Raw genomic sequence first — 15017 nt, forward strand, 5'->3', positions numbered from 1 at the left:
TGTTTCTCACTTCTCTAGCTTGTTAGTAATGAGCAATAACTCTTACTATCTCCTTATGCTGAGTCTGTTTTGCCCGTTACAATAATTATTGCGTGATTTTCTCGTCCTTATCTCAACCCTTGAGCCCTTTTCACATATTTTCTCCCCATTCCTCTTTGAGGAGGGGGAGTGAGAGAGCGGCTGTGGTGGAACTCGGCTGCCCACTCGAGCGGAACCACGACAGGTGTAATACAAGGTTTACAAATTTTATGTAGCTTCCTGTCACCTGTTATTCTGTGTACTTTTTTTTTAAACTTCACTAGAGAGCATTAATATCTTGCCCTGTAAGGTGGAATTTGCCACCTCTCCATTTATTATTTCCATGCTTGAATGGTCAGAGTATTGATTAAACTTGGCCAAGATGAATGAATAGTGTTTGGCAGTCCTGATTATTGACCATGAAATTCCCTCCCAGGGGTCTGTAAGGTGTCACTGCAGACAACAGGAAGGCTATTTTCTGGTTAGATCTGCATGAGCCTCTTGACCAGAATTGCTTTTCCATGTTGGCTACTGTATGCTTATCTGTTTTTTTTTTTGTTTTTTTTTTTTGTTTTGTTTTTTTTTCCCTTACTCTTCACACCTTTAACTGTCAGGTGGTTCCTAAGAAGTTCACTGTTACCATAAGAAACACCATGGGACAGGTGTTGCCTGATGTTTCTTTCTGTGTTAATATATGCATAAGCATTTGTAACTCACTTGGCTAGTTTGGGGTTGGTTTTGTTTGTCACATGCTATTTAAAATTTATTTTCACTCTGCATTGGTATTAAAAGGAAATTTGGAGGTTTTAAAAATGTATAATGACTAGAAATCATGTATGTGTATGTGCATATTTACATTAAGTTATTGAGTAAAGACAGCCACGGTATGGTGCACATGGAAGTGGCAGGGTAATGTAATTAATTGTAATTTTTTCTCCTTTAGGTACATGTATCATGTTTTGACAAAAAATACAACAGTAACAGATCACAACCGCAACCTACTGGTAGAGACTATTCGTTCCATAACAGAGATCCTTATATGGGGAGATCAGAATGACAGCTCAGTATTTGAGTAAGTACTCCTCAGCAGCTTCACCTCTGGACCTGGTTTTAAACAGCTAACTCTTCTAAGACAATTTTGTACTAATGTTCATGAAATGCCAATGTCCTGTAGTGGAGAACTAAAGAGGGTCATGTTTTTGTCTTATTAAATAGAGAATTTACTTGTGTTAATGGAAATGTTCCAGTTTCAGAGCTATTTTTATATACTGCATTTGCTTGACTCTCAAATCTTTTGACAAACACAAAAATCTATTTTAGGGTCACACTTCCTTAGTACACCTATTAATATCAAATGACATTCCTTTGTTCATTGTAATTCATATGGCACTCTAAATGGATATCTCAATCTAGCTATGATACATAGAATTTTTGTTTAGGTATCATTTTAATCCTTGTAAAACAGAATGATAGAAAAATAACTTCAAAATGAATGTTCATAGTTGCAAATCTGATGTTCATTGCTTGGCTGTTTGCTTCAAGACTGTCCTTTATGAAGGCAATCTGTGATTGAGATAAGGAAAGCTAAGGTGTTTGGTATGCTTACTTAGGGAGTGGTTAGTTTTACAAGATTTTGACATGATTGGGTTATGATGTGAACTAAGAAAACTTCTGATAATTCATATCTATACTGAAACTTAATTACATTCCTCACTGCCTTCTCTTGTTGGGAGAATTTTAGGGATGAGCAATTCTTTCTATAGTTAATGCAAAAAAACAACTAAAACATAGGTTTGCGTTTGTGATGTTCTTATAGGAAAGAGTCCATACTTCTCTCTTTTAAATTGCATGCATTTCTAGTTTAAGAATGCTTCAAGTGTTCATTTCTTTTTTTAAACTGAACAATAAACCATGAAGTGCCTGATTCTGATTTGCTGCCTTCTCTTCTTGTTCCTTGTCTGATGCAAGTGACTATTAAACAAAACAATCTAATTTGGAAAAACTCTCTCCTTCAAAACTGATATCAAGGCAGGAAAGTTAAGATTTTGTGTTTTTGTTTTTCAAGTATATCCAACTTACATTTTGACATCCTTTTACTGCATTATTTGTGTGTAAGTGCCCTAGTTCTTAAGGTTTTTGTTGATACCCATCTTACACAGAAGACTTCGCACAGTAATTCTGCATAAATGTAAAATATGCTTTCTCCGACATGCCTAGAATCAACCCTGATCCTAGTAAAATCATCTTTTCATTAAATACAACAAGTGACTTAACGACATCTCTTCACTTAATTTTAGCTTTTTCTTGGAGAAGAATATGTTTGTTTTCTTCTTGAACATCTTGCGTCAAAAGTCTGGCCGTTATGTGTGTGTACAGCTGCTGCAGACTCTGAACATCCTTTTTGAGAACATCAGTCATGAAACATCACTGTGTAAGGACACATTTTAAAACTGTTTAGGATTAGGTGATCAAGATTTGATTGAATTGACTTTAATGCAATTTAGTCCTAGTGACCCCTTACAGAATAACCATCTCTATGTATTACTAATAGTCTTTTTAATTGAAGACAATCTCAGATGTTGTAATTTGACTCTTAAGATGTGTTTTTAGTGTAAGTTTTCAGTAGTGCAGCAGTACATGTTGGTTACTATTGAAAAAGTTTACGTATTTCAAGGGTTTCTTCCATTAAATTAGTTGTGGTCTGAAGTTTGCCTTGCTGCTGCAGGTTATTCATGCAGCTTATGCTCTGTCTTCTAATGTGTACTAGAACTGTTCTGATATCATTGGGACTGGCATTCAGTTCAGAAACACAAAGAGGAGAAATAATTAATAATTGTTTAAAAGTACTCCATGACTAAAGTTGAAAAAGTGGTGACAGCCTTTGCAAGGATGTGACTTTGGGAGGAAAAGAGAGAACTCTGTATGTATATGCTGCTGTTTATGTTGTTGTAAGTGTTCTTTACTACTAAATTGAGAAAGTATATTCCCTTCTCAGTTGACTCAAGGTCTTTGGAGCAAAGATATCTGTAGGGAACAATAGTTTGCTCATTACTGCATGCAGCCATCACTTGAATTATTTAGTTAAAAACTGATGTCTTGAAGCATCAATAAGTTTGTTCCCAGCTGGTACTTTAAATGTGGGTAGTTAGCTTAATGATTTTTTATTAATCTGTGTGATGTCTCTTGTTTTTCAGACTACTTGCTTTCTAATAACTATGTAAATTCTATTATTGTCCACAAATTTGACTTTTCTGATGAAGAGATCATGGCATATTACATATCATTTTTGAAAACTCTTTCCCTGAAGCTCAACAATCACACTGTACATTTCTTTTACAATGAGGTGAGTGGGGAAAAAAAGGAATTACACTACAAGGATGAGAGGACTTTAATCAAAAGCGGGCAGCAATTTGGCACATATTCTGTTTAGTCTCTTGTCTGAGCATGACTTGTTTGTCCTGAGTTTTTTTTATAATGGTAGTATCAATAATTGATAATTATGGTGTGAGAATCTCTGTGGAAGCATAACAAAGAAGGTAGTTCATAAAATCTCAAAGCTAGTGGTATATTGGACTGCTTCAGAAGTTCTGATGTCTGCTTCATTGAGAATTCAACTTGCTTATACCTTGTTTTCTGTGCTTTTATGAACAGGATCTTTTCTATTGCATCACTCATTTCTAAGATGCTTAGCCAAAGTCTGAGAAAATCTGATTAATCAAAGGCCAAAGTTGAAATAGGCCTTCTATCCGTGTAATTTTTTGCCAGAAGAGGGCGGTAAAGCTATGTGGAGAGTTAATATGGAAACCTCTTGATGCTTAAAGCAATTCATTTTAATTCAGAGATACAAAAGCAACTGATTGTGCATTGTGAAATAATTTCAGTTTCTTAAGTAGAAGGTAAATTTATTTGAAAAATAAATGGAATTCTGTATGAATAATATTTTCTAACAAATATTCTGTACGTGTTGTGGTTAATTAATTCATAATGCTTTCTTTCTTCTTGTTGCAGCACACTAATGACTTCGCTTTGTACACAGAAGCTATTAAATTTTTTAACCACCCAGAAAGCATGGTCAGGATCGCTGTTAGGACTATAACTTTAAATGTCTACAAAGGTATGGTTTCTGTATTAACAAAAGGCATGTGTACAAAAAACTTGTTTCATTGTAGTTTAAGTTCTTTAAGCTTAAGGGAGTTTTCTTTGTGTTATGAGATTGAAAACATTGCAGGTTGACATACTTCAGGTACATAGTTTGATTTTTATGAAGCAAAATCCTAAGAAATCCTAAGCCTGCTGTGTGTACTTGTAAATAGTTTTATCTCCTCACAGATGAAATTGGTTTAAGAAGCATAATGAAATAGTATCAAGCATGCACAAGAAACTTTTGCTTCCCTTCAAACAGAGGTTAGAATATGGCTGTATTTTAAAAAAGCGAGGGAAAAAAGTGCTTGCAGAATATCAATTATTTTCTTATGAACTTGAGTTTTATAATATATGAAACAGTAACCTTACTGGTTATATCACTTTATTTTGGAGTTAAAATGCATTAGAATATGACTGTAGAATTCCTAGATGCTGCAGCCACTCTAGTATAAAGGCTATTTACAGAGGTGCCCAGTGAAGGCTGGGAGGCTGCAGTAGCAAATTACAGTATTGGACAATCCAGTAGGACGTAAGGAGAAAAAAAATCATGGAGAGAATAGAGAAGCATTACAGCAGTTCTTGTTTGTTTTTTTTTGTGAGAAGTTGAGTAGTCTGTATTGTTTGAGATCTTCAAAACTCAGCAAGGACTGATTAAACTTTGCAAGTTCCTGAGATTCCTTAAGATTAAACTCAACAAGTTCCTGATTAAACTTTGAAGTTAGTCTTGGTTTGAGAATGGGTTTGCACTAGCCAGCTTTCAGAAGTCACTTCCCACTACATCTTTGTCTGGGTTCATAAATTCTGTAATAGACTGAGAATACCACAATGATTTCAGTGGGGAAAAATTGGTATGTATTCATAATCTACTTCAGAAAGCAATATGCTGTAAGTTAGTATGCAATGTGAAATATATTCAGTGTAGTACTTAATATCTTTTAATCCGTATTTAATACAACTACATTTTGACTTTATACAACTCTCTATCAATAACAGTTTGCCAGGCTTCATCAAAAAGTATAGGATCATTTTAAAGCCATAAACAGTTTATTTTGCTCATAACCTGGATAGCCTCTATAGTAGTTTGGTTCTTTGTAGCGTTGACCACTAGGGATGATTTTTCTTTTGTACATTGAGAAATGAGCACTTGGTACTTGTTTCCTGCTTAAACCAGCTGTGAACCAAATGCGTGCTCACAAAAAGAGGGAAGTGCAGGCTTTGTTATCCTGTTTGTGCTTATTTCCATGACTAAATATTTTTATGGTAAAAATACACTTGTTTAGAATTCTCATTGAATGTTGTAGTGATGTAAAGATTAAAGTTGAAAAACACAGCTCAGATGTTGAGGTTTCATAGTTCTCTGACTACCCATTTGCATATGTTCTGATCTAACACCTACCCTGTATCTCTTAGTTTAGATGCTATGTGCTTTAGCTTTTTAAACCGTTCTGGAGGATGTCACTCTCCCAGTTCCTAATCCTGTTAACTGTTGTCTGTTTCTTTTGCCCTTCCTTCACTGATGATTCCTGTGTTCCTTAATGCAGTGTCATGTAAGTCTAACTAGCCTGACTTTTAGCATTACTGCTTTGTTCTTCTTTTTTGTTGTCTTTTTAATAAAGAATGTGGTAAAAAAAAAACAAAAAAAAAAAACAAAAAAAAAACCTTTCTGAATTCTACTTGATTTGTTTATCTTTAGACATGTAAATATATCTTGATATGAGGCTCATTCAAGCCGATTAAGAATTGATTTGATGCTTTTGTAGATGTCCATTTCATGCATAAAATCATATCAGGTATAAACTCATGTGGAAAAGTTGGTATGTAATCAAAATTCAGAAGATGCTTTTTGTTTCTTAAAAACAAAAAAAGAATGGAAACTGATTTTTCTCTTTTACAATTTCTCTTCAGTGGACAACCAACCTATGCTGCATTACATTAGAGATAAAACTGCTGTCCCTTATTTCTCCAACCTTGTTTGGTTTATTGGAAGCCATGTGATAGAACTGGATAACTGTGTGCAGACTGATGAAGAGTAAGCTTTTATAAATGACGGGTATTGAATAAAAATATCTTTTCCCAGACATCAGTGCTCTCCTTACTTTGTAGTAGTCTGCAAAGTTAGATTCTGAATGTGTTTCTTTGCTGACATTCCAAGCTTTTCATTCTCACAAAGTTATTTTAGCGATGCTCTAGATTTAATATTGGTTAGTGCTGTGTGCCCTATCTGTGCTAATATCCGTACAAGTAAAATATTGTTTGGCAACATGCTTTTGCTTCATTTTTGTTGTAATTTTGCTAAATTTAGTAGATATTCAGAAGATACTAAAGGTACTTTGTGTTTCTTAATCTTATTAATTTCCCTTTTTATGTTTCTCTTCTGTGTACTATCCTAGCAGAACAGCTCTCTGTAAAGGTACTCTAGGGGAAAGAAAGATGAACTTTGCTTTATATGTGAACAGTCATAACAGAAATTCCTATGTAATTCACCACTATCAACTATGGAAATACTTTCTTGCTTCAGATTGTCTGTGGTTTACTACTTACCCACGTTATACCGGGCAGCTGTTTGATACTTTCTTAAAATGAAAAGGCAGAAGTTAAATAATCAGATGTCATCTGGTTTTGGAAACAGATCTAAAAATTTTTTATAACCGGCTTCTGAAAAGATTCTGGCAGTAAAGAACAAAGTTTTGTAAAAGTACTATTTCTGAGAACTTGGGGAGAAACATATTTGCAGCCTTAATCATATGCCTGAATACTGTTTTATAGCTGCACTAGTGGAATGTACTGGCAACGTCTGCTTTAGGCAGTTGATCTGTACAAGACAATTGATGGAAGGGAAGTACGTGAATTCTTTCGCTAAGTTTTTAAAATTTACTTAGCTGAGACTTTCTTTCTGCTCTGTTTTTCAGGCACAGAAATAGGGGCAAGTTGAGCGACCTGGTAGCAGAACATCTTGATCATTTGCATTACCTTAATGATATCCTTATAATTAATTGTGAATTTTTAAATGATGTTCTGACAGACCACCTACTTAATAGGCTCTTTCTACCCCTCTATGTGTATTCATTAGTAAATCAGGATAAGGTAAGTTAATACCTGCAAATACTTAAGTTGTAAAGTAATTAATTGCTTTCAATATGCATAGTGATTTGTTAAAAAGGTGTATTCAGTAGTAGGTTCAATACTGTTGATGCTTATGTTTGTATTTTGAAACAACTTAAATGAGATGAGTGTATGGGAAAGTTATAATTAAACTATTTTTGTACATCAATGCTTACTTGGTTTATTGAAATATCTGCCAAAAACATTTTTTATATAGATAACATTCTGTTGTTTTTGAGTAGCTAATTTTCAGAGATTTCTTTAATGAATGTTATCAGAAGAAATCGTTGTGAAGGAATAATTGCATAAGGAAAACCAACATACTCCTTAGGTACTTGTCTGTTAAAATGTTACTAAAGTGACCATGAAAGGAAGTGATCAACAGCCATTTCTTAGGTGTTTAGAGTAAAATACTTAATTGGAGAGTCTTCGTTTGAGATGATGATCTTTAAAATTTACTTTTTGGTAAACAGTGGTTAGTGAACATTTTGTGATAGAATGTAGAACAATAAAATGTTACACGTTTTTTTTTTTTTTTAAATAAAACATTTACACTGATTAATGCTATTTGTAAATAAATAGTCATTTCTCATAACTTTTCTTCCTTAGGGTGGGGAGCGTCCAAAAATAAGTCTCCAAGTTTCTCTCTATCTTCTTTCTCAAGTACGTATTCAAATTATTTTGTCCTATTTCAGAATGTGCTTTGCAGTACTGTTATAATTTGTAATAATTACTGTGTTTTGACTATTTTGGCAAAAATATTAAAGAAAATTTGGCAAACATTGTCAAAGACTTGCCAGTTTTGATATTGTAAAGAATAAGTTAATTGTTCCTTTTATAGACAGAGTAAGTAGCTTCTTCAATTAATACCATTCCTCTGAAGGATCCTATAACACATGGCAGCTTTTGGAGCATTCATTGTAGGTTATGTACAACACCTGATAAAACAGTGCACAATAGAGCTAGGCAACATTTGAGGACAGACTTTGTAAAAATAAGAGGTGAAATTTAGCTAGATGCTGTATTGCACTTTGAATCTGCCTAAATCTGTGAAATATACTAGGTTTGAACTTTCCCTCTTTGAAAAACAGATCTGTTTTATGCTTTGTGTTTTTATCTCATGTTTTTTAAAAGTAAACAAATAAACTTGTCTACACCCAAACTTTCTCAATACTTAAATTTCATCATGCGTATACCTTAAATCCGTAGCTCTACAATAATTGGAATAATTATAAAAATACCTGTTATTTCTCATTTTCACCTGTCCCACCTCATTTCTAATCTGTAATGTGTTTTTTTCCAAATTAAGAGTCATAGTTGTGCATTTTTTGATTGTAGAGAACGTCAAATATTGTCTTCCTATAGTCTTCTGCACATTGCTGTGAGACTTAATTTTTTAAAGTATGTTTTCTGAAGTTAGTTTTGATTTGTATTTCATAAAATTTATACTTTTTTCTTTGAACTTTTGATTTTGCATTGGTCATTTTATTGTAGTCTGGCCCATAATTTTATCTTTTTTTTTTTTCTGAAAAAATGTTATTTGTCAGGTAAATGTAACTTAATGCTTAATTTGAACGTAGAATTTGAACCTAAACATTGCGGTGTTATGGGAGTTATTAACCACAGATAAAACCTTGGGAGCAACAGCTTCCGGTAACTAAAGGGATCTACGTCATAGTGTTTTATACTTCGAACTCTTTTAACGTCATTGATCTCAGGGGAAGTATTGACTAGGTATCACTTCAAGATTTACATCTATGTTCTTTCATAAAGAAAAATGAATCTTTTCCTAACCATAACGAATTGGGAATGGATTTTTTGTGCCAGGATAGGATGGGATGTAGAAAATCAAGCTACTTTTCTGTAACTGGCAGAAATGCATCTCTTTCCCTCTTTGGATTGGGAACTGGAAAAATATAGACTGAGTATCTGAAAACCCATCTGACTATTTCTGTTACTCATACTAGACACATTTTTTTAGGGATTACTCACATATTATAGTCAAGTGCTTGAGAGTGTCATACTAACAGGTGAAAATCCATTGCTATTTCAAAGTGAGCATATAAGGTATTTATGCCAAAATATTCCTGCGTACAGTCAAGCTATATTTACTGAATCAAAATAAGCTTGAGTTTAGGAAGTTGCAACAGACTTCAAAAACACTTTGAACAACCTCGCAAAGTTCTACATAGATCAGCATACACTGCTGTATGCTGATCATCACCTAGCTTTTGAAGGTCTGGTATGGGATGGGTCTGTCTTTAATCAGAAAACCTGTGGACACCGTATTTAGCTATGTGTTGTTAAAACAAGGCTTAGCTTTACTGATTTGGAAATTATTAAGGCATTTTTTCAGTTAGAACCACTGTTTAGGTTCTCAGCTGTGTTATTTCTGTGAAGAGAATGGATGGAAGCTGATACAAGGTCATTGTGTCTGGACCTGAGCTGGCTCTGTCTGGAAGTCTGTTTTTTGCCTTAAGCCTAACCTTGTACACCTTGCCTCAAAACAGAGTGCTCAGTGTAAACAGAATTCTGGTAAGGCACCTTAATGCTTCTGGGTAGGTGCTCAGATGTTACAGGCAGTAGCGCCCTTATTCCTGTATTACATTGCTGATTTGGAGCTAGAAATTGTGACTTTATAGCTAGAAAAGCTGCTTCTGATCCAGTTCAGCCTGCTGCATGATGAATTACTGCAAAATAATTACATGCACAACAGGGAACTGGAGTACTGCTGGTTGTTGGCATGCAGAAGGGTCAGTGGATGCTGTGTACCATCATCAATTTACATGTTTTCCTAAAACAATTTCTATGGAATAATTTTAATTTGCATTCTTTGGCTATAATATCTCATGGCTTTCATCATAAAGCTGATGACAGAGAATTTCTGTATCTCAGAAGGAGAGAAGAATATAAAAAAATTATTCAAAGTAGGTAGTTCTAAAATGTAGGGAAAGGACAAATACCTGTATAGAGGATTATGTCTGATTGTGTTTTGAAGCAAATTTCATGACCTGTCAGTGTTTACATATACAGTAATGTCAAGATAACATAAGTGTCAACAAGGTCAAAAAATTACTTTCAATGACTGAAATTATGAAACTGTATGCGTCTTGTAATACGTGTCTGATGTTTCTTTCTATCCTTGTCTTAATAGGTTTTTCTAATTATACATTATGCCCCTTTGGTGAACTCATTGGCTGAGGTTATACTTAATGGTGACCTGTCAGTGTTTTCTTCTAAAGTTGAGCAAGATATTCAGAAAAACACAGTAAGTGGCCAAATAATCTTTGAAATTTTTCCTTTCTTAGAGGCAGATATTTAATTTGAAACACAATCAGGATAAGAATACTTAGTTCTGCTGTGGTGGTCAGACACTGCAAAGTCTTCTAGCGCCTTTGATAGGATGCTTTTATAATCAAGTCCATGGTCAGTTTTGGTTATTGACTCTTTGCTACTGAAATAAGGATCAGTCATTGCAGGTTTCCTATACAATTATTCCCTTACACAGTCTATAGTAGAAATGAGAGCCTTAAAAAATATAACTGGCTTTATGATTAATCCTTTAGATATAGAATGAAATAAATTTATCTGAATATTCCTGGTGTTCTAGTAGTAAAACTGATGACCTGTGAAAGCCCATCAGTGCAAAGAGGAGAACATAGGCAAGCCACAAAAAGATGGAAATTGTATCACTGTCATTACCCTTCTACTGTCAGATATAATCACATGGAGGTAGATGTTGCTAGATGCTGCTGTTAGTGTTTTTCTGAGATCGTTGTATATATGATTTTTCTCTTTTGTTGTTGGCTTCAGACTGTGAAGTGCTTTCTTATTAATTTTAAAGGCCTATTTGGGGACAGTAATAATAAGGGGGTATGACCTTACTTAGGTTAAAAGGCTTCTGACTGTAGCTTTGTCTAGAGGGTGAACTTGTCCCCTAAGGCCTGACTGTTCGGTTAAGAGTTACTGACTTCATCTGTAATTTGTAACAAAGAGTAGATTGATTCTTGTAAACATCCTTTCCCATTAGCAGCTATAGCTCAGAGTTTCAAGGGGGACATATGCTAGAACTCTTACAAGTCAACTTTTCTCAATTTATTTCTATTCTGTGATGGAAGTTACGTGGGCTGATGTTTGCCAGTAGCTTTTGGCTTCTAGTGTTTATATAGATGACATTTTATGTTTAGAATCTAATTTTTTTTTTTAGGAGAAACTCTTAAGGTGGAATGGTGGAGCTGACTGAGTATTTCGAGATAAAGGAGTCTCTTATTTGTGTTAGGAAACGTCTGACCTTCGCCTAGTTGCATGCTGAGTGTTGTATTACTTGTGCAAAAGTAGTTTTGTAACTAGGAAATTTGTGGTGAAAGGGTGGGGAGCATATCTCAGCATATCAGGAGTGAGATTTTTTTTTCCTGTCACAGGTACTGTGCACACTTGCAAAATACCTGTAGCATGTGTTTGTGTGCTTACACTAATGTGAGGGTTATTAGAGGGCTCCTATAAATGTCTGTTCCTCTGCTCTCTTTTGTTTGTAATACTGTCTATGTTGCTGCTTCTTACTGGTCTTAAAGATGTGACCTCATGTTATATACACTGGGGGTTCTGTCCTACCTGAATAGCTACTTAAATGAGAGGGGTATCGGCTTTCTAGGATAAATCCTTAGCAAAACATGGTTCTCTGTTACTAAGAGAGCAGAGTGGTAGGTATGGAAAAAACTTCCATGAGGGAAGCTTTATTTTTTAGTAAATTCAGCTCTGTCCTTCAATGAAACCTTAAAAGGGAAGCATGTATGATCTGCAAGTGTACTGCTGGAACCTGGTTATTTGCAGAAAGGACAGGGAATAATCTGGGGAAGAGCTCCATGCCCCGCTTCCAGGGATGGAGCTATCAAGGGAGCTGCTGTCTGTGTATGAACAGTAGCTGTTCATACTCATCAACTATGTGGTAGTTTCTACTGATGTACAGCTCAGTGTGCTGAGACTAAATTAAGCTGTAGCTACAGAGGTGTAGGTAGCTGTAGGTAAAGGTGAGACAGTTTCTCATTGCTCTGTGATAAGACTTCTTAGAGCAGAAAGATGATTTTTGAGCAATGCTAGTAATTTCAAGGACTATTTTTTGGAATATTATGTGTGTCAGAATCGTAGCAAAGTTGTTGCTGTGGTGCATTCTGCTGCAAAGAAAGGACAGTTTCATTGAATAATAGGAGCTATTTAATGAGCTGCTATAGAATTGCTTGTTCTGAGGCTAATAGAAAAAAGTGATGAATTTTTTTTTTTGTCTGAGAATAGATTTGTTTGTTCTTGTATCTAAATTTATCTCTGACTACTTCCTTTCTGTTATAATTTCCCATGGTAATCATTTTGATACTCTCCTAAACTGCTTGTTTGAGGGATAATTCTTGGTTATGGTGAGTGCCAGTTACCCCTGAAGTGTACCTAACACTTTTAACTCCAGCAGCAGAGATGTCTTGAAATATTTTAAGTGTAACTGTCAGTTTCTAATTAACATGCAGTTTCTAAAAGCAGAAGTAGGTAAGAATCTAATGTCTATATTCATCTTCCTAACAAGATGAGTTAAAAGTAGAATGAAATGTAGAGAGTAGGGACTGAGATAACCAGAAGCTGGGTCACCTGCCCTCATAATAGGTGACTAAATAGGCAAAGAATACTTAGCCTAACAAAAGGAAAGTTAAGGAGTGTTGCAGTTGTTGTGCATAAATACAACATATACAAAGTTATTTAGGGTGAAGGAACGATGGTAGTACAGGAACAAATGGTACTCTTTACTGGAAGTTTTAGTGGAAAAAAAATCAGGGACAGATTCAACTGCTGATAGCTTATGCATTGGCAATAACCTACTCATGGAGATCTGCAGAACATCATATGGAATTAATGATTGCTCAAACTCTGTTGAGCAGCTTCTCCAGTTCGAAACAGCAAATTAAGATGCACTTCTCTTTACATATTTTTCACTTTATTTCTGCTATTAGATGGTATCGGAAGAATTTTTTTTCTCATGATGAGCATTGAATATGTGTTGCCACCAGAATGGATTTAAACATGTTAGCAGTTATCACACTCAGTTTTACCTTATTTCCTGTGAGATCTGTTTTCCTGCATAATTCGGATGTGGGCCACTTCTACCTATTTTGTGTTTCTTGTCTAACCTACTTTCTCCTTCCTGTAAGAGGTTGTTACTGGTACTTATGGTTTGTGCAACTTATGTTGGTAAAATAATTGAAAATATGTTGAAAAGACACTTTTAAAAATATGAAATAAATATCTTAAAATGTGTAATCAAACTATATACTGGATAAACTAATTTTAAATCTGAATTTTTAGATTATTTTAATATGCTATATTTAGCAACACAGGATATATATATATATATTGACCTCTTCTCAGCATTCTTTCTGGCAGTAGACCAAACTATGGTTCAGTGCTTACAAGCATATCACTGTCAAATGGTCCCTTCTGTTATTTTGCTCATATGGTTAGTAGAAGTATATTAGAAATACAAGGATTTTAAGTACCTGCACTCTTAATGAAGGAGTCACAGAATTCTGTGAAGCAATTGTATGAAGTAAATGCAGGGAGGCAAAAATCTAAATGCTTCTTGCAATGTGCATACTACATTTTTTTTTTTTCCATAAAGAATAAGACTTAATATGTTCTTTAATTTTCTTAGGACTTTCGTGACCAGAAGCCATCAATAAAAAGTAATGTGGTTGTAACCCCTATTGTTTAATAATTTTCTTATGTTACAGTTCAATACAATACAGTTAAAAATATATCGGAGAGGCTACAGGGAAAGATGTGTGGCAAATTTGACATTGTGGGTTGAGTAGTTTTTAGTGTTGTGAAAGATTCTTCATACTGTGTGGCTTGTTTCAGAGTACAACTGAGTTCAGTATTCCTATAAAACCTCTAAAGTCAGGTGTTTGAGAGAAACAACTTGGCTTCTTGATTTGTAAGGCTTCTTTCCCGATTTTCTCCTGATCTTATATATATATATATGTATATATATCATAGAATCATAGAATATCTCGAGTTGGAAGGGACCCTTAAGGATCATCAAGTCCAACTCTTGACACCGCACAGGTCTACCCAAAAGTTCAGACCATGTGCCTAAGTGCACAGTCCAATCTCTTCTTAAATTCAGACAGGCTCGGTGCAGTGACCACTTCCCTGGGGAGCCTGTTCCAGTGTGCAACCACCCTCTCTGTGAAGAACCCCCCTCCTGATGTCCAGCCTAAATTTCCGCTGCCTCAGCTTAACCCCGTTCCCGCGGGTCCTGTCACTGGTGTTAATGGAGAAAAGGTCTCCTGCCTCTCGACACCCCCTTACGAGGAAGTTGTAGACTGTGATGAGGTCTCCCCTCAGCCTCCTCTTCTCCAGGCTGAACAGGCCCAGTGACCTCAGCCGTTCTTTGTACGTCTTCCCCTCCAGGCCTTTCACCATCTTCGTAGCCCTCCTCTGGACACTCTCCAACAGTTTCATGTCCTTTTTATACTGTGGTGCCCAGAACTGCACACAGTACTCGAGGTGAGGCCGCACCAGCACAGAGTAGAGCGGGACAATCACCTCCCTTGACCTACTAGCGATGCCATGCTTGATGCACCCCAGGACACGGTTGGCCCTCCTGGCTGCCAGGGCACACTGCTGGTTCATATTCAACTTGCTGTCTACCACGACCCCCAGATCCCTCTCTTCTAGGCTGCTCTCCAGCGTCTCATCGCCCAGTCTGTACGTGC

General features: G+C 35.5%; 1 protein-coding gene across 14 annotated transcripts in view; it reads left to right on the forward strand.

The window, feature by feature from the left end:
* Nucleotides 1-15017, forward strand: part of CLEC16A (C-type lectin domain containing 16A) — an 87865-nt gene that overhangs the window by 7283 nt on the left and 65565 nt on the right. For 13 of the 14 annotated variants that reach the window (XR_014698158.1, XR_014698159.1, XR_014698160.1 and 10 more), the window contains 8 exons: nt 962-1090; nt 2316-2449; nt 3213-3361; nt 4027-4132; nt 6067-6190; nt 7071-7245; nt 7873-7926; nt 10418-10531. Coding sequence is in view for 10 of the 14 variants with exons in the window: in XM_084536552.1 (XP_084392678.1) it covers nt 962-1090; nt 2316-2449; nt 3213-3361; nt 4027-4132; nt 6067-6190; nt 7071-7245; nt 7873-7926; nt 10418-10531 (985 nt within the window). In the remaining 4 variants the exon portion in view is untranslated. The remainder of the gene's footprint in view (nt 1-961; nt 1091-2315; nt 2450-3212; nt 3362-4026; nt 4133-6066; nt 6191-7070; nt 7246-7872; nt 7927-10417; nt 10532-15017) is intronic. The other variant, XM_084536554.1, reaches the window with a different exon arrangement.

This window comes from Aythya ferina, assembly GCF_964211825.1.
Source record: "Aythya ferina genome assembly, chromosome: 15".
Lineage (NCBI taxonomy): Eukaryota > Metazoa > Chordata > Aves > Anseriformes > Anatidae > Aythya > Aythya ferina.